Source organism: Arvicola amphibius, chromosome 4, assembly GCF_903992535.2.
Source record: "Arvicola amphibius chromosome 4, mArvAmp1.2, whole genome shotgun sequence".
In the NCBI taxonomy this organism is placed as follows: Eukaryota; Metazoa; Chordata; class Mammalia; order Rodentia; family Cricetidae; genus Arvicola; species Arvicola amphibius.
The window spans coordinates 33,023,961-33,045,522 of NC_052050.1; the positions used below are offsets into that span (position 1 = coordinate 33,023,961).

The 21,562-nt window shown below is 53.2% G+C and overlaps 1 protein-coding gene across 1 annotated transcript in view; it reads right to left on the reverse strand.

Annotated features, from left to right (window-relative positions):
- Nucleotides 1-21,562, reverse strand: part of Cuedc1 (CUE domain containing 1) — a 92,396-nt gene that overhangs the window by 6,369 nt on the left and 64,465 nt on the right. The window contains exons 2-6 of the mRNA XM_038327433.1: nt 12,623-13,276; nt 7,015-7,142; nt 2,808-2,934; nt 1,968-2,160; nt 881-964 (exon numbers count right to left, since the gene is read on the reverse strand). Coding sequence (XP_038183361.1) covers nt 881-964; nt 1,968-2,160; nt 2,808-2,934; nt 7,015-7,142; nt 12,623-12,997 — 907 coding nt within the window. The 5' untranslated portion in view covers nt 12,998-13,276. The remainder of the gene's footprint in view (nt 1-880; nt 965-1,967; nt 2,161-2,807; nt 2,935-7,014; nt 7,143-12,622; nt 13,277-21,562) is intronic.

Genomic DNA, 21,562 nt, shown 5'->3' on the forward strand with positions numbered 1-21,562 from the left:
CGCTGAGCTGGGATTAGCAGGGCGCCTTACCCTTCTGCTCCTGCCTTCCCGGCTCAGCTCTAGGATGGAGGTTCTGCTCCCAGAAAAATGGCTGAACCTTTTTGTATATGTACATGGGGAGAGGGCAGTAACTGGTCCAGGGTCCAAGTACGAAAGCAGGGCCTCTGATCCCACTCCCAACCTCAGCTCAGCTATAGTCTGTGCATTAAGCAGTACTGTCATTCGCCCTGGAGGAAGCCATGTGGTAGTCTGACATGAGTTCGGGGTGAGGGTGGGGAGGCAGTTATATTAGGGACTGCAAACTGGGCTTCTCTGGCCTTCCTGAGGCAGTTCTTGCTGAACCACCTAGATTTCAATGCTCTGAATTTATTTTCCTCATCTATGGCATGGCAGGGCTCTGAGCAGGTAGTCCTCAGTCACTTAAGTGAATGAATGAGCCCTTCCCAGACTGATTTCACCCTCTTCCTCTCCACACACTAGATACAGTCAACACAGGTGTCTTGCCTTTGCCGGTTTGCTACTAGGCAGTAAGCCTCATTGGGCCAAACCTCATCAGACTCTGAGGCCTTCCTATTCTCAGTTGCTATTAAGGGACATTACATGATTCATTGTGTCCTCTGGTAGCTCAAGATCTGGAAATAGTTGGAAGGTCGGCCAGCCTGTGGTGACCTACAGCTCCCAGGACAGAAGGACCTAGGGACACTCACTGAAGGGGATATCTCACCTCACAGGAGGCCTCCCATCTGGTCTGTTGAGGGGGTCTCAGATCCCACCCTTGGTCTGTTTCTTCATCCTACCCCTAAACTCTCAAAACTGAAGGTAAAGTTGGGGTGTGAGCCCACTGAGCCCACCAGGTTCTCTCTCAGGAAAGCAAGCTTACCTGGGACAGAGGAGGGAAGGGCGAAGTCATTTCCGACAGCCACATTGCTGGATTTGGATTTCTGGGATTCATACTTCAATCGATCTGGAAAAGGATATGGTTTCTATCAGAGAAGTGAGCTCCAGGGCACCCAGGGGCACACTGGAGGCTGCTGGAGGCTAAGCCCCCAAAGCACACATAAATCACACACACACACACACACACACACACACACACACACACACACACACAGTATGTAAGCACAGTGTCTATCAGCTCTTGAAGAACTTGTGATAATAGAAACAACCACCTAACAAGCATCTGCGATGTTGGGATGTCAGAACTAGCAGCTTCCCGAGAGTCCAAACCTATTTTATTCTATTGTTTTAGGGTTTCAAGATGGAGCCCAGGCTCTCTTGGAACTCCCAGTTCTCCTGCCTCAGCCTCCTTAATGCCAGGGTTGCAGGGCTGCTGCAGTGTGCCCAGCCAAGCCTCATTTGTGCCACCTGTGTGTCTGCTCTCTCCAGCCCAACACCCTGGAGGGACAATTTGCTCCATCCTCCCCAGACATTTCAGACTCCCTTCTTCCCTCCTCCCCCCTCCTTCTGTGACTTTTACAGGACCACCTCCGCAGCCCTGTCTCTAAACCCTACCTCAGAATAAAAGGAAGCCAGGTTGGGGACCAGGGTAACCCACCCATAGATCGTGCGAATACTCTGCTCTCACCTCTTCCATTCAGGAAGCCTCCCATTCTGGCACCCACAGAGCCAGTCACCCTGTTTGCAGGGCTCAAGATAGGGTACCTTCACCTGTTTGCAGGGCTAGAGGTTGGTGGGGATGCAAGGCAGCATTCCTTCCTGGCATCCAAGCCAAGGCTAATGCAGGGCAGAGGAGAAGGGCCCCGGTGGACACACCCCTCTTCCTCTGAGTTTCCAAGTGTTCCTAAACCCCTACTGGCTGAACCCTGGGGCTCCTGCATGGCCCAGGAAGGGCTACACTTATGCAGGTCAGAAAGCACCTGGCATGGTGGTCTCCAGCACAATCCCCTCCTGAGGCCTGACCACTGCCCACATCACTCTCTTCTTTGGTGGTGAGGCGTGGTGCCCACCTCTCTCCAGTGCGAGGAGAAAGTCACGGTTGCGCTGCAGTTCCTTCATGAACTCCTCATTCTGCAGGAAGAGGGCAATCCTCTCGTCCTCTAGGTACTGCTTCCAGCGGCTGTCCTGGTTGCAGAAACCGGGTCCTGGCACTGGAGGTGGGCCTCCCTCTCCACCCATAGGCTTGGAACCCCCAGGGTGACCCTGAGGAAGAGCACACATAAATGAGCATACAGATCACCTACTTAAATCCATGCACACCTGTAGACACGTGTGTGCTTTCCCAGAATCCTCCAGCCCTATCCTATAGTCCCTTCCTCCCAATAGGATCCAGTTATTGGCGCAAACTCACTGGAACAACTCAGAACTGTTTCCACAGGGGAAAAAAAAAAAGCAGAGGGGGGGAGGACATCAAAAGGACCACTCCCCCCAACCCAGGGCCACCTCGTTCCCTCTTCTGGAACCTAAAGCGATTTGCGAAGAGTTCAACCGCCTGTCCGCGGACTCCCAGTCCCATACTGCTCCCTTCATCGCCCATATCCTCTCCAGCAGGGGCACCTTCCAGGAGCAATCCTGGACCCCACCATTAGCTACCCCATTTTTCTCCCTCCAGCCTGAAGCTTCCTCAGGCTGCCATCTTCCCTGGGCCACCTAGCCCTAACCCTAACCATCGGGCCATATGAGCAGCAAGGCCATGGGTTCATTTCTCTTTCCTTAGAAACTCTATTCAACAAAAGCGGCTCAGCCAGGGCTTGGAAACCAGGAAGCAAATCCGGCTGGCACTGAGTGCGTAGCGCAGATGAGACACTCGACAGGCAGGCAGGCCTGGAGGTCTGAGGGTGACCGGTTACCTGAACGCTGTCCATCTGCTGGGGCAGGATTCGGAGAAAGTCATCAGGAAGGTTGCCCAGCAGGGGTGGGTTCCAGTTCCTGTAGCGACTCTGGCTTGCAGGTTGTCCAGAGCCTAGGACATCAATCCTGGGGGTGGGAGGTGAGAAGAGCAGGGAGCGGTCAGGCCTTGAGCCACAGTTCTGTGGTCCTGTCACAGGTTCTCAGGTAGTTGGAGGTCTTACTCAGAGCGTCCCACACCCACGCTGCATTCAGGACAAAGGTATAGGCGTGTATTCTGCTGGGTGAGGGAAATAGCATACCAAGAAGGAAGGCGGCCAGGCCAGGAGCAGTGGGGACTTCTTTGTCTCCTCAGTCAGCTCTGCTTTCCTTAACTCCTCAGCCTTGGCCTTGGGCTGCTTCCCTGTCACTCGGTGCCTCTGGTGCAAATGTCAGTGTTGTGGATTTAGATACAGACTTTATGAATGTACCCACAGACTGGGGTGGGGGCCATATGCTTCTGTGCCTGTGTCCCTAACAGCTGGCACAATGCCGGACTATTAAGTAGCAGACATCCCCCCCCCACTCCACCCAAGAGCAGACGAGCAGTTTGCCAACAGGCCCATCCTGCCTTTGGTTTGTTGGGGAAGGGAGCTTCCAAGATTCCTGGAAAATAGAGCAGATCTGAGTTCCCATTCTGGCTCAACTACAGTCAGCAAAGGGTGGGGAACACTGGGAAGACCCCAATTCAGGTCCCTGGTGCTTCATTACCAAATCTAGACCCTGCTGACTTCCCCTACCCCCCATGAGCTGCAGCTCGGACTGCTGGGAGGGCCAGGGTTAGACTCTTGTTTCCAAGGGGTCTATGGGGTCTCTTCTCACGCAAGGTGTGCCTGTGTCAGGAGAGGAAAAAGAGCTTGGCTACTCTGGCCCCCGGGCTCCATCTCTAAGCCCAGGACTGAAGGAAGCCTGGAGCTGGGCCAGGAGCTCCACAGCTCCTCAGCAGCCTGCTGCGTGGCAACCGCAGGACACGTGTCCTGCTGAATCAGGGAAATGACACACGGAGAAGGCAGGCGGCTGGGGGTGGTGGGGGCCATGCTGGGCTCAGCCTGGCTTTGATTTAGCCTCCAGCTTCAGGAATCCCTCCGCCCCCTCACTGGAGGGGAGCCTTTCCGTCTGCTGCTAACTTGTGGGAATAACTTCCTTTCCTTTTCTATTTTGGGCTGGTGGCCCGGTGGGTATGAGGGGAGGGAGGGCGGGGGCAGGAGCAGACGGATAACCAGCTGCTAAGTGCTAGGGGGAGCTCAGCTAGCAGCCTGAAGACACAGGGATCCCCAGAGAGGCGCCCGCCCGCAGGGGAACCCAGGACACACATTCTAGGCCAGGTTTCCTTAAGGCCCTGTCCCAAGTTCTGTTTTCCTCCCAGGGCCCATCTGTCAGTCCCACAGACACCACTTCCAGCCACAATGGGAGAAGGCTTATCCAGGCTTCCTTAGGGGTGAAGAGGACACCCCAACTCAGTCACACCTGGAAGCTACCCAGGATGGCTGCAGAGGGAGTTCAAAGCCTGACCAAGACCCTCTAGCCATTGTTTCTGGGATGCCCACGGGGTAGGGGCTGCCACAGGGAGACCTCCTTTTCTCCTGGGGTTTCCCTGGCTTCTGGGCAAGGGTCCTGGAGAAAGAACCCCTGCTCAGCCTTCCCCAAGCACTGGGATGAAGTCACCTTCAGCAGCAGGCAGATGGCCCGCCTAGGCAGCCCAGCCACTCTATTGTGGTTGGAAAGGAATGTCAGAAATGAACTTTGAGGCAAAACTTCCGAGGCTGCAATTTCAACACAAAAACAGCAGGCGGCCTGTGTGGAGGGGTCTCTCCTGGACTTCTGAAACTCAGGCAGATGAAGCGAAGGACTCAGTAGGGGAGGGGAAAGGAGACAGAGGCCAAGATCTTCAGAGACTGAGCCTCTGGAGCCCCCAAACTAGAACTTCAAGCATAGGTTGAGGGTGGAAGGGTCCACACTTGCCTCAGCACATTGGACCTGGCTGGGAAGGATTTCATAAATGGGCTTTTCCAGAAGAGTTTGTTTGTTTGTTTGTTTGTTGTGCGTGTGTGTGTGTGTGTGTGTGTGTGTGTGTGTATTTAAGGCCATGTCTTAGATAGCAGATTTCTGGGCTCCCATGTAGTTTCCCTAAATTCTGATCTACAGGGGAAGGGCCCAGAGGACAAGCAACACACCACACACAGAGACAGACAGACAGACAGACACACACACACACACATACACACACACACACACACACACACGCGCGCGCGCGCGCGCATATGCATGAATAAATAAATAAGTGTAGTTGAAAGGATTTAGGTCCTTTGGACTCAAAGCTATGGCTTGGGTCTGCAATGTCCCCCACAGGCTTGTATGTTTGAAACCTGGTCTCCAGCTGGTGGCACAGCTTTGGGAAGTTATGGACTCTCCAGGTGGGATCTGGATGGTGGAAGCAGGTCACTCGGGGCAGGCTTGGAAGGTTCCACCTGCCTCTGGCTCTAGGCCAGTCCTCTCTGCTTCCTGACCCACGCCCCTGCCCTCTTGCCGACAGGACTGCTCTACCGCACCCTTCCTGGGATAAAACCCCTCTCAAACCACGAGCAGAAGTAAATCTTTCCTCCCTCGGCTCCTCTCCTTCAAGCATTTTGTCACAGCAACAAAATAGAAGCCACAGGAAAGTCACTGACCCCTGAGTTCAGTTCGCTGCCACAGGTGTGGCCTCCAGGTCAGTCTCACCCAGGCACCTAACTCCTACCTCCCAGCCTGCATCCCTTGTACCAAGGTGATAGGTCCCTGCTGTGTCCTGTCCCTCACCAGATGGATGACCTCTGCCCTGCCCAGCTAACCTTCCAGCCTCTCAGCCCCCTAAGCTATAGCCTGATTCCTCAGCAGGGAGCTGAAGGCATAGTGATGAAGAGACTTGAGGTCAGACAAGCTGGGTTCACAGCCCAGCTCTTAGCCTTGGATCAGCATCTTCATCTATGAAATGGGTGACGGCAGTGTTCACCACATAAGTCACCGGGTAAAGAGCCATGGCAGCCTCTGGCCTTTAAAGGGTATGTGGCAAATGGCAGCTGTTCTTACTGGTTTCCAAGTTCCCCACTACCACTGTTCTGGGGTTCCTAAGATGCCTAGAACCGAGGGGATCACTACAGCAAGTCCCTATTGTATCATACCCTCCCACCCAGTCTGTCATTCTAAGAAACAGCAGCTTCCGAGACAAAGTGACCACACCTAGGCTCTGGCAGCCACCAAACCCAGGGCCCAGAAAAGCAAGCACCTCACATACAGTGGACGCTGCTGGCAGCTAGCTTCATTGTAAACTTCCAAATCACAAGAGTCTCGAAGCTGAGGCAAGTCTCTGGGGACCTTGCGGTCCGCTCTCCTGTCTCCAGTCAGGAAACCAGCCCAGAAAAAGATGCATCTTCACATCGCTTTAAAACCTCTCAGCATCACTAGCCCAGGGGTGACTGATGGCTACTGGGGGTGCTGGGCTGGGAGGGATTCTGGGGTTCATCTTGCCTCAGCAAGAGACAGCACAATGATTAATTACTAATGTGTCCATGGGCCGGGGAAGGGAAGGGACAGTACGATAGTTCATGAGCTCATCTCCCTACCCTGCCTCTCCCTTGATTACACATTCCAAGAAGCTGGAGGCTGAACCATATTTAATTAACCGTGTCCCCTAGGCACAGGCTGCTACGCCAACTTTTTACATGGGATCCAAACTCGGGTCCCTGTGTTTACTCTGCAGGTACTTGACAATCAGACAGACAGACAGCCATCTCCCTAGCCTTCCACTTGACTTTTAGGAGGGTTTCTCACAGAACCTGGAACTTACTGATTGGTTAAATCCGCTGGCCACTGAAATCCAGGGATCTGCCTATCCCTGCCCCTCCAGCTTTGGTGTTCCAGATGTGTGCTGCTGTACCCTGCTTTTATGTGTAGAGGGCTAGGAACTCAACCCCAGGCCTCTACGCTTAGGTAAAAAGCACTTTGCCTACTGAGCCATTTCCCCAGCCCCTCATTGCTGAAGTTTTGAAAGTTCTCCTTGGTGTCTGGATAAAATGTACCTTGCCACGGTAGAAGTCTGCTATGGGGGAAGCCACTTTCCCACGGTGTTTTATACAACCCCAACCCCTGTCTCCATCTCTGTGCGCTGTGCTCTGAGGTCAAATGGATTCTCACCGGGGAGGTGGAGTTGGAGGAGCCATCGGGTAAGGCCTGTCGAACACGTGCATGTGGTAAGCCGGTGGTGAGTATACAGGTGGGGGCTCTTCCTCAGAGCTATCCGGCTCCAGAGTCCTTTCCAAGATCTGAACCAGAGAAAACAGAGAGATACATAGTAATAATTATTGACGATGATATCAATAACCCATCCTTGAAGCTCAGTGGCATTCAGATGAGACCAGGTACGGGCGAGTTTCTTCGCAATCCCAGCCTCAGGTACTAACACTAATGTGTGGCTCCCACAGCCCCTCAGTTATACTCAGGAAAGAGGACAACACGCAGCCTCAAAGGATGGTTCATGGCAGCGGCACCTACCCAGGCAGTGCTTGAGAGCAGCAAAATGAACACAGGGTGAAAGAGACAGTGAGGGTGGGGAGCTGGGGAATGCAGGCCTGTGGGAGAGGTTTATCGCGCTTGGTGCCCAGCATGTGTGCTGTGACACCTCCCCAGGCTGAACCCTTGAGGCCAGTGTCCTCTGGACAGCTGTACTATTATCTGATGATGGCATCATTCATATCTCCTCCCGTGTACTTCCGCATCTATCATCTGAACCCTACCAGTCTAGCAAGTGAAATCCCATTTTACGGAGGAGGAAATTCAGGCCCCAGTGTGTCTTAGTCTTATTTGTTTTGTGGTTGCCTGAGATTGAACCCGGAGCCTCACAAACATGAGGCGATTGCTCCACCACTGAGCCACAGCCCAGCTCTTTTTACCTTGACTTTCTTTCTTTTTCTTTCTTTCTTTCTTTCTTTCTTTCTTTCTTTCTTTCTTTCTTTCCTTCCTTCCTTCCTTCCTTCCTTCCTTCCTTCCTTTCTTTCTTTCTTTCTTTCTTTCTTTCTTTCTTTCTTGTTGTTTTATTTGGGGGGGTGTTTTTTTTTTTTTTTGAGAAAGGGTTTCTCTATAGTTTTGGAGTCTGTCCCGAACCTCTGTAGAACAGGCTGCCCTTAAACTTACAGAGATCTCCCTGCCTCTGCCTCCCAAGTGCTGAGATTAAGCCACCACTACCCAGCTTTTACCTTGAATTTTGAAATAGGGGCTCACTAAGTTGCCCTGGCTGGCCTCGAACCTGTTTCCTTATATCTCCTGGGGAGGTGTGAACAAGACAGGATGCCAACGACAGGCCAAAGAAGTGATCCCACCGAAGTGTAGGAGTTACTGAGAGGGAGTGACACCTCCCACAACAGCTGTATTACCTTCATAGAGTCCCTGATTCAGCAAACCTCTCATGGACTCCGCATCTCTAACCAGCTGCAACTGGAGCAGAAATGCAGACAGCTGGTGCAGGAGGGCGTGGCTAAGAGCTCAGGTGCCGGTTTGCTAATGACCCTCCCTGCCTGCTGTGAGGGGACAGGCCCAAGCTTGCTGATGTGAGCTGCTCTAAGACAGTAAGGGCTCCACAGAGAGGACAGCAGCCCTCAACACTTCTGACCCTCCTGCCCCAGCCTGCTGAGGGGCTCAGATTACAGGCCCTGGGAGGCTGAGCCTGGTTAAGTAAAATGCCAAAATCACTTGCTGGCTTTAGATAGGAATCTACAACATGGATGAGGTCTCCACAGTCGCGACCTTCCCTCGGGCAGTCTGTACACCCAGCCTAGTTTTCCCACTGCCCCTCTAGACCCTTCTCTTTACCCAGGAGGCAGGAAGCAGGGCAGAGAAAGGTCCAGGGTAGGGCATGGCTGACTTCCTAATATCCAGTAGATATTAATCTGCCCCCAGAGGCATCTGGGCAGAGCTCTGTCTCCCGGCCACACACCTCGCCCCACCCTGCCCTCACAGCTCTGTTCCCACTTTCTCAGAGACCAACGAACCTGAAAAGGGCTCAGGAGGCCCTGACTCAGCCCCTGACTCCTTCAGCCCCATTTGAACTCTGAGTTTGTAGAAGCTGTGTCTCTGCTTCTGTCCATCCAGGCTCCACAGACACATTTGAGCCCTAGGCCAGCCGTGCCCAGCACAGGGAGGCTGGCAGGGATGCCCTGGTAGCGAGTGTGCACATGTCCTGGTAGTGAATGTACACACGCACTCAGCGCTCTGCACGCCAGCCTGACCCTAGGAGGCACCCGCCCTGGAATGCAGGCTCTTTCCTGTGAGCCGGAAACTATTTAAACAGATGCTTCTGCAGAAAAAAGAAGAACGAGGCCGCCTGTCTGGCCAGGCCACCATGCTGCTCACCCCACATTCCACCAGGAAGGAGAGAGACGCCAGGGAAAGGGAATGGTGCGAAGAATGGGTCCTGGTCCCTGGTGACTGACTCCCTGTTGCCTAGTACAGGAGGTGCCAGCCAAGATCCTAGGGTGCCCAGAGGACTCGCTGCCTCCCTCAGCCACAGGCCCCCGTTTCCCACAGTTCTTGGCTCTGAGGGACCGGGTCCAGGCTAAACTTGGTCTGGTGGGAGGGAGAGGAGAGTTCTGTGGGTTTCCTCTCAACTGTGCCATGTTCCCAGACTCAAGGATGGCAGGGATGTGGGCAGGCCCTGTGTACTAGAGTGCAGCTTCCTGGAGCAGCAAACCGAGCCTCAAGAGAGAATTGTGTCAACAGTAGGGAGAAGGCTGGTGGTGGGCAGGTCAGCTCCAGAGAGGAAGATCTGTAGTCCCAGAGAGGGAACCCCAGCATCCTCCTGCCCCCGCTCCATCTTCCCAACCACAAGGAGCTTGTTCTGGCTCTAAAGGTGTTGGAGGTTCTGTGGCCTCCTGGCCTAACTCACTGTGGGTGATGGATGCCTGCCAGGTGTTCCGGAGGCTAGTAGGGAGGCAGGGTCTGGGCCATTTATCTGACAGGAGCTGTTTCTCTGTGGCAAGGATACCCCCTGGGCCAGCCCACCATCCATCAGCCTCTAGAGAGGGGGCTTTTTCCAGTCAGCAGTTATTGTCATTCTGACTGTGGCTCATAAATTTTCTGCAGCACTTTACGCTGGCTCAGGAGCTGCCTGCTGATGGGCCCAGGCAGGGCTCCAAAGGTGGGGGCTGGGAGAGAGCCAAGGAGAGCCAAGAAGGGGTTCGACTGGGACAACTGCTTGGGAACAGAAGTGCAGCGCGGGACGGATGCCTGGGACTGAAGAGGCCTTGCAGAGGCTTGCGATGCCACGGGCACTGTGGGCAAGGCAGGAAACGCCCCGCCTGCCAGACCTCCAGCACCAACAGGACCATAGAGAGTCAAAGCATGCAGGAAACTTCCAGCTCACACTGAAAGAATGCACCTACACGTGCACACATGCACACCTCCATTCAACGAGAAGGGTCTGGATTTTCCAATGCTCTCTCCGTTGACTAATCCAGACAGGTCAAACGGGTGTAGGGCAGAGGAAAAGGTGACAGAAAGCTGTGCAAAGACAGCATCAATAGGGCTGGGGAGGTGGCTCGGTCAGTAAAGGGCTGGCCACACAAGCTTGGGGACTTGAGTTCAATGTACAGCACCTGCCTAAGAAGCTGGGCTGGGGCTCACACTAGTAATGCCAGTGCAGGCGATGCGGAGTAAAACAGTAATTCTCCCTTGAGCTTTCCAGTGAGCCAGTCTTGCCTAATTAGAGAGAGACTCTGCCCCCCCCCCCCAAAACAAGGGAGCTCGCTTCTGAGGCTTAACATCCAAATAGATCTCTGGCTTACATGTACATGCGTGTGTGCATACACACACACACTCATGTATATACATACATACTCACACACACACACACACAAAAATCTCATTGCAAAACTTCCCCTTGTACCTGCTATCTGCCTGGGGAGAACATACCACATTGACACAAATCATTGTTACCCATATAGTTTCTCCTCCATGGAGTGAGAATCCTAGAAGCACTCACTTAGGAGGGAAGAAGAAAGTAGGAGGAGCAAGAAGGCCAGGTCCTGAGGTTGAATCTGGCTGGTCTAGAGTTCTCATGTAAACAAGTGACAGTTCTGGTTCTCATCAAGTTGGAGAAACAGGAAAGATGTATTTCTGAAGCAGCTGAGATACCCAGCACAGTATGGACTGTAGGAAGAGTGGGATTCAGCTGGGCCTGATGGAGCATGCTTGCCATTCCAGCTACTGGAGACGTGGAGGCAGGAGGATGGCGAGTTCAAGGTCTGCCTGGGCTCCAGAGCAAGCACAAGACTCACCTGGATTGCACAGAGACTGGGGAGTGGCTGGGAGACAGAGGGCTTGCACGGCATGTATAAGGTCCTGGGTTCAACCCTCAGGATGGGAAAGAACAGAGTGGAGCTCGTGCCTATCTTCTGGTTCTTGTCTCACCCATGGCTCTTGTACTAACTGCATGCCTCACCCTTTGCCCTGAGAACTTCATGTCCTTTTAGGCTAGGGGTTAGCTGGACACTGAACTCCTGAATGAGGCCATAGAAGACCGGCTATCCCCAAGGGTGGGGTGGGCCTTGATTCACTGTGGTTGGATGTGCCCTCCACCCTGGGAACGGCTCTCTACTTATGTGGATCTGAGGACGAGCTGACGAAGGCCCGCCTTACTCTGCAAGCACCCCCAGCTCCCTGTCTGTAGTGGTGCTCCCCCACTCTTCTGAGTGGAGGGTGTGGCCAGCCTTACTGATCACTCGCCCTCCTTCTGGTCCTGGAGCCAGGTCACCTTTTCCTTGCTCTTGGTGTGAGTCTTTCCTCTGCTCCTGCTTCTCTCATTCTGGTCCAACTCCTGTCTCCAATCCACACTAGCCTGGGAGCCCCAAAAACATTGTCTGATTTGGCTGGCTAAGGTGATGTTCTGCCATTCAAGAGCCTTTCTTGAAAAATATAGACCAGAGACTTCAGGCTTGGAACTGAGGGGTCAGGTGCTGGAGTGAAGCCTACATACCTACATTTTTCTTGGTTTTTTTCTTTTTCTTTTTGTTTGTTTTATGAGACAGAATTTCTCTGTGTGGCTTTGACTGTCCTGGAACTCACTCTGTAGACCAGGCTGGCCTCAATCTCACAGAGATCCGCCTGCCTCTGCCTCTGGGATTAAAGGTGTGCGCCGCCACCACCCAGCTTTGTTTTGGTTTTTCGAGACAGGGTTTCTCTGTATCTTTGGGGCCTGTCCTGGAACTAGCTCTTGTAGACCAGGCTGGCCTTGAACTCACAGGGATCTTTACCTACATTTTAAACAAGCACCTTCCTTAGTTCAGGGTCTTGTCCTATCCCTTAGCGTACCAATGAGTGGGTACTTGTTTGCTGGGTGTCTGTTAAACTACTGCATGGTTGCTACCCATAATATAGGTCACTGCCTGATCAAAAGTCTCAAGAGAGGGGGCTGGAGAGATGGCTCAGAGGTTAAGAGCATCGTCTGTTCTTCCAAACGTCCTGAGTTCAATTCCCAGCAACCACATGGTGGCTCACAACCATCTGTAATGGGGTCTGGTGCCCTCTTCTGGCCTGCAGGCATACACACAGACAGAATATTGTATACATATAAATAAATAAATAAATAAATAAATAAATGTTTTTTTTTAAAAAAAAAAGTCTCAAGAGAGATAATTGCTGGTTAGAAGCCAGCTGCCCTAGCGGCCCCCCGGGGGGGCGGGGGGTGTTAACCCAGAGCCGCTAAGAGAGACTGAACCACTATTGGTGGTGAATTGTCTAACCGTGCCTCTACCTCTGGTGGGATGCTGTCCTCCGAGTCCGAGCTGTCCTCATAGGTGCTGCCACCACCCGCCTCCAGGTTCATCTGCAACAGCTGGTCGATGGTGGCGTCCACGGCGCCGCTGTTGGCACGCAGCACGCACTCAATGATGTCGTAGTCCATGTTGGGGAACATCGTCTTGAAGTCGTCCATGGCCTGGTTGAACTCGAGGCGGCGCACCTGGCGGGCCGGCCGGCTGTTGTTGAGCTCTTGGGGGGCTGCGCTGCCATCCCCGGCCCCAGCTCCGGCCCCGGCCCCGGTCCCGGTCCCGCGAGCCCCCGTGGCCCCGCCACCGCCGCCGCCGCCGCCGCCGCCGCCGCTGCTACTCCTGCGGAACAGGCTGGTCATCTTGTGGAGCCGATGTGGGAGAATGTTTCTGACAAGCTAAGAAACGGCAGGCCGGGGGTCCCTCTGTCAGCCACTTGCTTACTCCACAGGCTTAGACTTACTCCTGTGCTTTCTGCGTCCACAAGGACGCCTATTGGGAATGCACGGTCCAGGCTAGGGGACAGGGGCCCGGGTGGTGCGCGGCATGCGGACCTTGGCCAGGCTGTGGCTGTACCGCAGATCATCCACATCCTCAAGTCATCCTGCCACAGGGGGCTGCAACTGCACTGATGGCGTCACCTGAAAAGAGGGACAGAGTCAGAAGTAGAAGCAAACATACTTGAAGTCTTTGGTGGTGGCTATTAGGAAACGAAGTGCCACCTACAGAGCCCAAGGAGACCTGCTTCTCTCTGTTCTCTCTCTAGCTGTCATATCTAGCCTAGTTTGGGTGCTGGGGAAGAGTCCAGGTCTTTGTGCATACTAAGCATGCTAACAGGTAAATAAATAAGCCTATGAAAATACATATATGTATTCTTTCCTGTTCATTACTTTGTTTTGTTTCCATTTTTGTTATTTTGAGTTAGGGTCTCGTCTAGCCCATATTGACTTCAGATTTGACATGTGGCTGAGGCTGGTCTTGAACTCTTAATTCCCCTCTCTCCTTTCACTATCCTGCCTCAGATTCCTGAGGGATGGGATTACAGGTACATATACCATCATATTCGGCTTCCTGAAACTGTCTCGAGGAACCCTATGTGTCTAGGTTTTATTCATATTCCAACTCAAACCAAGTTCCCTGATGCAGTCAACCTAGCTGGTACACAAGGTTAGCATGAGGATATGCCCAGACAGGCCTGAAAGTCAAGCGTGCTTAGGAACTGAAATCTACAACAGAACACCACCTAGCCCTCTCAGCGGAGCACTAAGATGGTCACCAAGGTGGTGTCACTGTTAGTGTAGACAAAGGCAGGAGTACACTGTCTAAAAGCCCTCGGTAAGGGGCTGAGGATCAGCTCGCGGGTGGAGTGCTTGCCTGGTATGCACAAAGCCCCTCAGTTCAGTCCCTGCCACCGAAAAAAACCTGGCCTGGTGGAGAATGTGGAATAATCCCAGTACTCGGGAGGCACTGACCAGAGGATTGGGAGTTTTTGGCCAGCCTGAACTAGAGAACTCGTCTCCCAAAACCAAAACCTGCAGCTAGTGAGATTGCTCAGTGGATAAAGGGCTTGCCACCCAGCCTGGTGACCTCAGTTTAATCCCTGGGACCTCTGTGGTAGAAGGAGACAATTTTGACTCCCACAAATTGTTCTCTGACTGACCTCCCTCACACACACACAAATCTGGCTCTGACTTTCTCCATCTTATCCCAAGATTGAGTCCAACAGCTTGTAGGAAGGTTGTAGGGTCTCACTCTGCAGGCCTGCTGACCTCGAGCTCACAACTCCTCTGCCTCTGCTCCCCAGCACAGTGCTACCGCATGCAGCTCCTCTAAAGATATTCCCAAGATCGAGGAGCCAAATGCAAGCCTCTTCTCTGTTCTCCAGGATGGAAGCCAGGGCCCTAACCGCAGATGGAGAAACTGTCACGTGAGCAAATCCTCGTCACACTCAGAGAGTGGACACACACTGACTGTTATGAAGGGAAAGACAGGATCAGAGGGGAGTAGGGAAGGTGCGGTAGCGGGGGCCACCCCACTTGGGATGGGAAGGCCATCAGTGCTATTAATGTTACTACTTCAGGTCAGATCTCATACTCTAGAAGTGGCTTCAAGTATCTACCACACTGAGTTCCAAACGTCTTGCACCTTCTCTTTCCTCAAGAGGATATGAGCATTCTCAAGGAGCTCTATTCTGCCTATTTCCAGAGAGGTGGATTAGGTACAATTTTAAAAATTTTTTTAAAATTATATTTATTTTGTGGTGGGGGGTGCACAATGTGCTATAGCATGCATGCGGAGGTCCAAGGACCAACTTGTGGGATTAGTTAGCTTTCTCCTTCCAACATGTGGGCCCTGGGCTCAAACTCAAGTCATCAATCTTGTCTGTAAGTGCCTTCACCTGCTGAGCCATCTTGCTAGCTTTTTGTCTGTTTGGTTTTTGTTGTTATGGTTGTTGTTTGGTTGGTTGGTTTTTTTGAGACAGGGTTTCTCTAGCTTTGGATGTCCTAGAACTCACTCTGTAGACCAGGCTGGTCTTGAACTCATAGATATCTGCCTGCCTCTGCCTCTGCCTCCCGAGTGCTGGGCACATGCCACCACCACCTGGCTCCGTTTGTTTTTAAAGACAGGGTCATGTAGTCCAGGCTAGCCTTAAACTCACTATGTAGTTAAGGATGGTCACAAACTCCCGAGCCTCCTGCTGAAATTATAGCCATGTACCACTATGCCCAGCTAGGGGATGAATTCGGAAGTGGAAAATTACAGGCACACAGGTTCTGAATAGCTAGCGGACACTGAAGTCCCTTTCTGCCCTGAGAGAACTTACTTAATGAGATCATGTGCCCACACCATGTGTAGGTATTTGATCCTTGTACATGCTACCATGTGTGAGCTTGCTTTACCATGTGATTAAACCATAAATTCCACTATGCCATTACTTTTATCTACTTAACGGCACAGTGTAGGCATCTTCCCACATCAGAACACACAGACCCACCTCAACATGTTACATGCTTGAGCAGTGGCTGGTCAACTGAGAGAACCATGATTTACCACCCACTCCCTTTACTTCCTGGCTGCCCAGAAGAGCGAGTCATAGCCGGGGAAGCCAAAGCCATGACACAAGGAGAAAGAAGGGTGGCCTCGGGTGTTCAGTCTGGGGATTTGGTTATGAGGATGAGCCCAAGACAATTGTCATATATGTGTGGCTTCCTGCTGCAACACCCAAGCCCCCCTCCCTTTCTGCCCTCCCCTCCAATAGGAGGTCTGAGGCAGCTCGGTGGTTCCATTAGAAGTGCTCCACTCTGGAGGCCTGCACTGAGGCCTCTAACCTCTGGGCCTCCAGGCCCCAGAAGCCAAGACTCCGATGTCATTACACATAGGGTCAGAGGCTCTGGTTAAGGCCCTTGAGAGTATAGCCACCATCTCCCCGCCCCTAGTGTAATTCAGCTGAAAGATTAGAGGCCAGGCTTGTCACTCTGCCAAGGGCAACTCCATGAAGAAAGAAGCCAGGACCTGGTCCACAAAGAGAAAGAAGAAAAAAGATGAGTTTACATCCATCCTATGAACTCCTTCTCACAGGTCCCAAGGGTGCTGGGTCTCTGAGTGTTGAGACACCCTGAAAGGCCTTCTGGAATCAACTGTAGGCTCTCCCATGGGAATGGCTGTCCCTCTGTTGCAAAGGAGACAAACTGGCTCTCAGCCTGTGCCATAATGTGGCAGTCTGCTCCATGAGGCTGAAGTAGAGGTGCACGACTACGCTGGCCCACTGGAGGAGGGAGGCTATGGGGGTTCTCTCCCAGTCCCTGGCTATCAACCCAAGAATCCCTCCAGATCACTGAAGGATATGCGGATTCTCCTAGCACAGGCTGGCTCCTGAAGCCTAGGCAGCAGGAGACACCCCAGTTCAGGTGACCACCCAAAGCTGTCCCCCCAACTGTACCCTCTAAATCCAGTTGAAGAGTAGCTTAAGAACATGGAATGAGCAACAGAAAAGCCTAGATCTTTCCACCAAAGCAGCTCTGTGGGTTTGGAGAAAGTGGTTCAGAAATAGGAAGCCAGGGAAACAGGATTTGATGGACAGCCAAGACTCAGAGACTACTGGCAGCCAGGCTGTTAGGACTAGCACCACTTAGGGTCTAGGTTTTCGGAGGACTGTCTTCTCTGCTCCTCATTAAACTTAAGCCAGCCTGAGGCCAGGGTGAGGTGGCAGCCTGGGGAAAGGATCACCAGATCAGGCTGCCTTCTGTAGTAAACCCTGTTCAAATGAAAAGCAGTTCAAAACTCACGGGAGAATGGAGGCTCACAGACCACCCCTGGGTCATGAACTTGTGAGGGGCACTTTTGCACGTCATCTTTATCAAAACCCCTTTCTTTATTACAATTCTCCAGTCCTACCCTTTCATAATTCTCCAATTCCTACCATTATAAAACAAGTTCAGAGAAGTCAAGTAACATCACACAGCTAGTGGGTAGGAAGAAAAACCAGAATTAGCATCCCACCTCTAAAGAACTAAAATGCCAAGTAAGGTTTGCAGGGCTACGAGCCAAGGAGCCTGAGAAATGCAGCCACATGTGCCCGGGCTTAGGACATTCCATCAAAGGAAACATGACCCAGACAGCACAGGGGAGGTCTTCTGGCACTGCCCCAGACCTGGCTAGGTGACCTTGGAGAGAGCAGGACGCCTCTGTGAACCCACTGCTAGTGTGGGCATGAAAACAGGAAGGTAAGTCCTGAGGAGCTCGTGGTGGAGGAAGTGAATCAAACTCGCCAGGCCCGTTAGACCTCTCCCTGAGCGAATGGGTGTGGGTAACCTCAGGACCTGGACGCAGAAACTCCGTACCTGTCCTCCCCCAGGACCCAGGGAGCCAGGCCCAAAGCAGCCTGCTGCCAACCGCCAATTGAAGTGAGAGAAGCTTCAAGGCCTGAGTCACTTGGAGCCTGGCCCAGGGAGGTAGGCAGGCTGACCCAGTGTGGCTTACCCAGCCTTGTTCAAGGTCAAGTCAGACAGCCTCCTGCCTTAAGAAGGCCTGTTCCTGAAGGCTATGGCCTGCTCTGCGCTAGGGGTGGGACAGTCTGAGGACCAGAGGGGCTGGGCTCACAGCCGACCCCAGGAAGGTCATGTGACTTGGGAAAGCGATTTCAGGTTTCTGGACCTCAGCTTCCTCGTTGGCAGAAGCAGTGTGTACATGGAGGAATGCTGGGGTGGGACTTCTGTGGGTTCCGGGGTTGGAGGAAGTCCCTGTGGGGACAGGCTGGGGTGGTCTGGTCACAGGCCTCGGGTCCCCCATGCTATACTTGCTTCCTGAGTAAATCCTGTGGCTCTAAGTACCTTCAGCCAGCTGCATGCTGGCTTCTGCTCTTGAATTTCCTACAGACATTCCCTCCAAACCACACCTATACAACCTACTATGGCCTCCACCAAGTGCCCACCAGCACCTCTGACAGAGTGTCAGTCCAATCCAGCCTGTTTCTATGTGCCACCTCTGCCCAACCAGCTTCATGGGTGAGGTCAAAGCTTTAGGAATGTCTTTAAGAATATATTCCTTACACCCTCCATTTAATCTACAGCAATCCCTACCTTTTTTGCCTTTAAACTGTCCCTCGGGACATGGTTGCTTCTCACCCCTTTCCACCTCCCTGCCTCTCTGTGGACTGCACATTAAGGTGATGTGGCTTTTCTTATCTCCAAAGTCCCTTGTGGCTAGTCCTCAGGCCATAGCCCAGAATTTCGCTGTGGCCCAGCAGGCCCCTTGTGCTCCTGCCATCAAATGCATATGTACGGAGCTCAGTTGGTGGGGCGCTTGTCTGTCATGCAGAAGGCCCTGGGTTCGAACCACAGCACTGGGCAAAGCAGGTGTGGTGGTGCACACCTGCAATCCCAGCACTCAGGAGGGAAATGGAGGCGGGAGGAACAAAACAGGTCATCCTCATAGCAAGTTCAAAGCCAGTACAGGATACAAGAGACCTTGTCTCAGGAAGGAAAAGAAAATGTGCATGCATATGTCCACAGGTGCACACCCACAGGGAGACGCACGTAGACACTGACCCGGACAGCTGCCTTGAGCAAGCCATGTGCTCACTGTCACTCCACCAGCAAGCCTACCCTCTTCTCCAGGGCCTCGGGCTCTTAGGACCCACTGTGTTGCCATCCCACAAAGCTCACAGCGCCTTTTCTCCCTTCCTTTTGGTCCCTGCTGCAGCATTATCAGGGGACCAACTCTGCAGACCACTCTGTCCTCCACAGCTCCTTGATCTTTGCCCTGCTTCGTCATCCTCTGTCACAAACGCCATATATGGTCCACTTGTCAGAGAGCGTCTTCTCTTCTAGACCAGAGCTCCCAAGGGTAGCTTTGCTGTATCTGGTGTGGAGTCCCTGGTGTCGCAGCAGCAGCAGCTGGCATGGTCAGCCTGTGCTAGCTAAGTGGGCAAGCAGAGAAGCAACCAGTGGAGGAACACGGTAACAAACAGTAGGCGTTTAAACCCCTTTCTCCTCGCTTTCTTATTCCCCATTGCAAACTACAAGGCCCAGAGGGAGGCTCTATGACCCCCATTTCCCAGGCGGAGTAACTGAAGCTAAGATGCTTCCATTCCTGTCCCCCAAGCTCCCTCTGCCTGTCTTCAGGGCTATCTCTTTGGCACACAATTCTGATGGCTACACCCATGTCAGCTCCAGGGGTCGGGACAGTCCCACTCCCATTGCTGACTTGATTTGCATTTTTCCCCCAAGCAGGCACAGGGTCAGCCTAAATATGTGGGGGTTAGAACTGGAGACCCCAGGAGGAGGAACGAGGCTGTGAAGCCAGCACATTCTTCTGCTTCTCTGGGAAGGAAGGGAGGGATCACCCCAAATCAGCTCTGTCCCCACCTACCCCAGGCTTCCTCTCTAGCCCTGGCTGAGGAACCTGGAACATCTGGTCTACCCTTAAGGGGCTCCTTTCTTGCTCAGGAACTGAGCTCAGCCCAGTGACACCACCAGGCCAAGCCACTAGGTGGTGTCCCAGGGCCCAGGCCACAGCCGTCCAGGGAAAGGGCTAACCGCAGCTGCCCTCCCAGAACCTTGTTGTGCCCTGCCCCCACCCTGGGGCTGCCTGGAGGCCAGCAGAGCCACCCGATAGCACAGGCATCTTAGAAATGATGGGGGGTAATGTGTGGCAGGCGAGACGCCAGCCACTTTCTATGCTCTGACCTCAGCGGATGGAATTAATCCACTCAGGCGTCTTGTCCTCCAGTGCCCACCCGGACTAGGGACCCTGTGCAGCGGAGTGCTGTGGCAGAAACTCAAGGCAAACCATCAAACCCGAAGGGTGACATCTGTTTTCTGCCCACCCGGGAGGGGAAGCAGGGCCCAGGCTGACTGCATCAGCGAGACTCCAGGATACCAGGGCCAGAGGGGTCAGAATGAGGTCATGTGTAAACGTGGCTACGTCCCGGGGAAACCTCAAGAGGGTGAGGCGGTATGAACCGAGAAGCTGCTGGGCCCGGGCAGCTGCATCCTCATCCAGTTGTCACCTTGGACACCGTGGGGGTGGGTGCAGGGCAGTCTGCCGAGTTCTAAGGCTTCTGGACTGAAGAGGCCCGAAAAGAGAGAAGCGGGAGGTGGGCGAGCAAGAGGCAGAAGCTACCGGGGGTGTGTGAGCGTGCGCGGCCAAGCACCCTGGGGAGGAGGGGCAGCGCTGACAGAGCCGCCTTGTCCTCCGGCCCCTGCACAGACTTGTTTTCTTCCCAAGCTATTAATGTCGCTGCAGCTTCAAAAGCCGGGTGACCTTTAAATGCCGAGCCTTCTGCTCCAGCCCAAGGCTCGGAAACGGCTTAATGGATGGATACTCGGCCCCAACGGTCACAGCTGCTGGGACGACAACAAAGCCTGTCTCATTCCCAGAGCCCCCAGTACTGCGGGGCAGCCACACCTGTGCCCATTCTTTAACCCTGGCACAGTAACGGCAGCAAGAGGCCAGGTTGGACACGGAAGGAAGAGGGAAACCCATTGGGGAGGGCAGGGGGAAACGACACTTGCCACGCCCTGCTGTGTGACCAGGGTTGGCCCTTCATCTCTCTGTGTTAACTCATTTCTCTTTGCCTGTTAAACATGAGGATTTTTGAAAGAGGGCTGGAGGGCTGGGGGTGGGGAAGTGAGAGGGTGTGGTGGGTCCAGGAGAGATGGCTCAGCAGTTAAGCCTGCTTGCTGCTCTTGCAGAGGACCAGAGTTGAGTTCCCAGCACCCACTGGCTGGCTCACAAGCGCTTGTAACTCCAGCTCCAAGGGATCCAAAATCCTGGCCTCTGTGGGCACCTGCACAAACATGGTATACACACAGGTACATGCGCACACACATATACACATAAATAAAAATAAATTTAAAGAAGGAATAAAAAGAAAGGAAAAAAAGGAACTCCGAAACTTGTTGCTACAAAGACCCATGGTTTCCAGGCTAGACAGCTAGCAGGGGTGAGGGGCTGGAGGTCCCTACCCACAGGGCTACACAAGGCACAACTCCTCTACATCCCCGCGTATTTAAGGGGCTCTGTAACGCTAGGGCATTGGAAAGAGTTTTTGCTGTTGCTTTGTTTTGTTTTTAAACTCTTTAAAACATATGAAGAAGACACATCGGGGAGAACAAGGAGGAGGGAGAGCTTTTCTTTTTCCCTCATTCTTCCCTCTCCGGCGTCAACATTAGTAGCCAAATGGACATGCCGATGAGGCACCAGGGCAAAAAGTTCCAGAGGAGGTTAATGGACCTCCCCCACGGAAAGATCTGGCCCTAGATCCTCGGTCCTTAGGACACCATCCTTCATCTCGGTCCTGACACTTAGTTGCCATAAAAGGCGCCCTGAGGAGTCCAACTCCACTTCCAACTGTGATAATTGCAGATGAAGATCCCCAGGCATTCATAACAATCCAGTTCCAGTGCTAAGCTCATGCGTGGCTC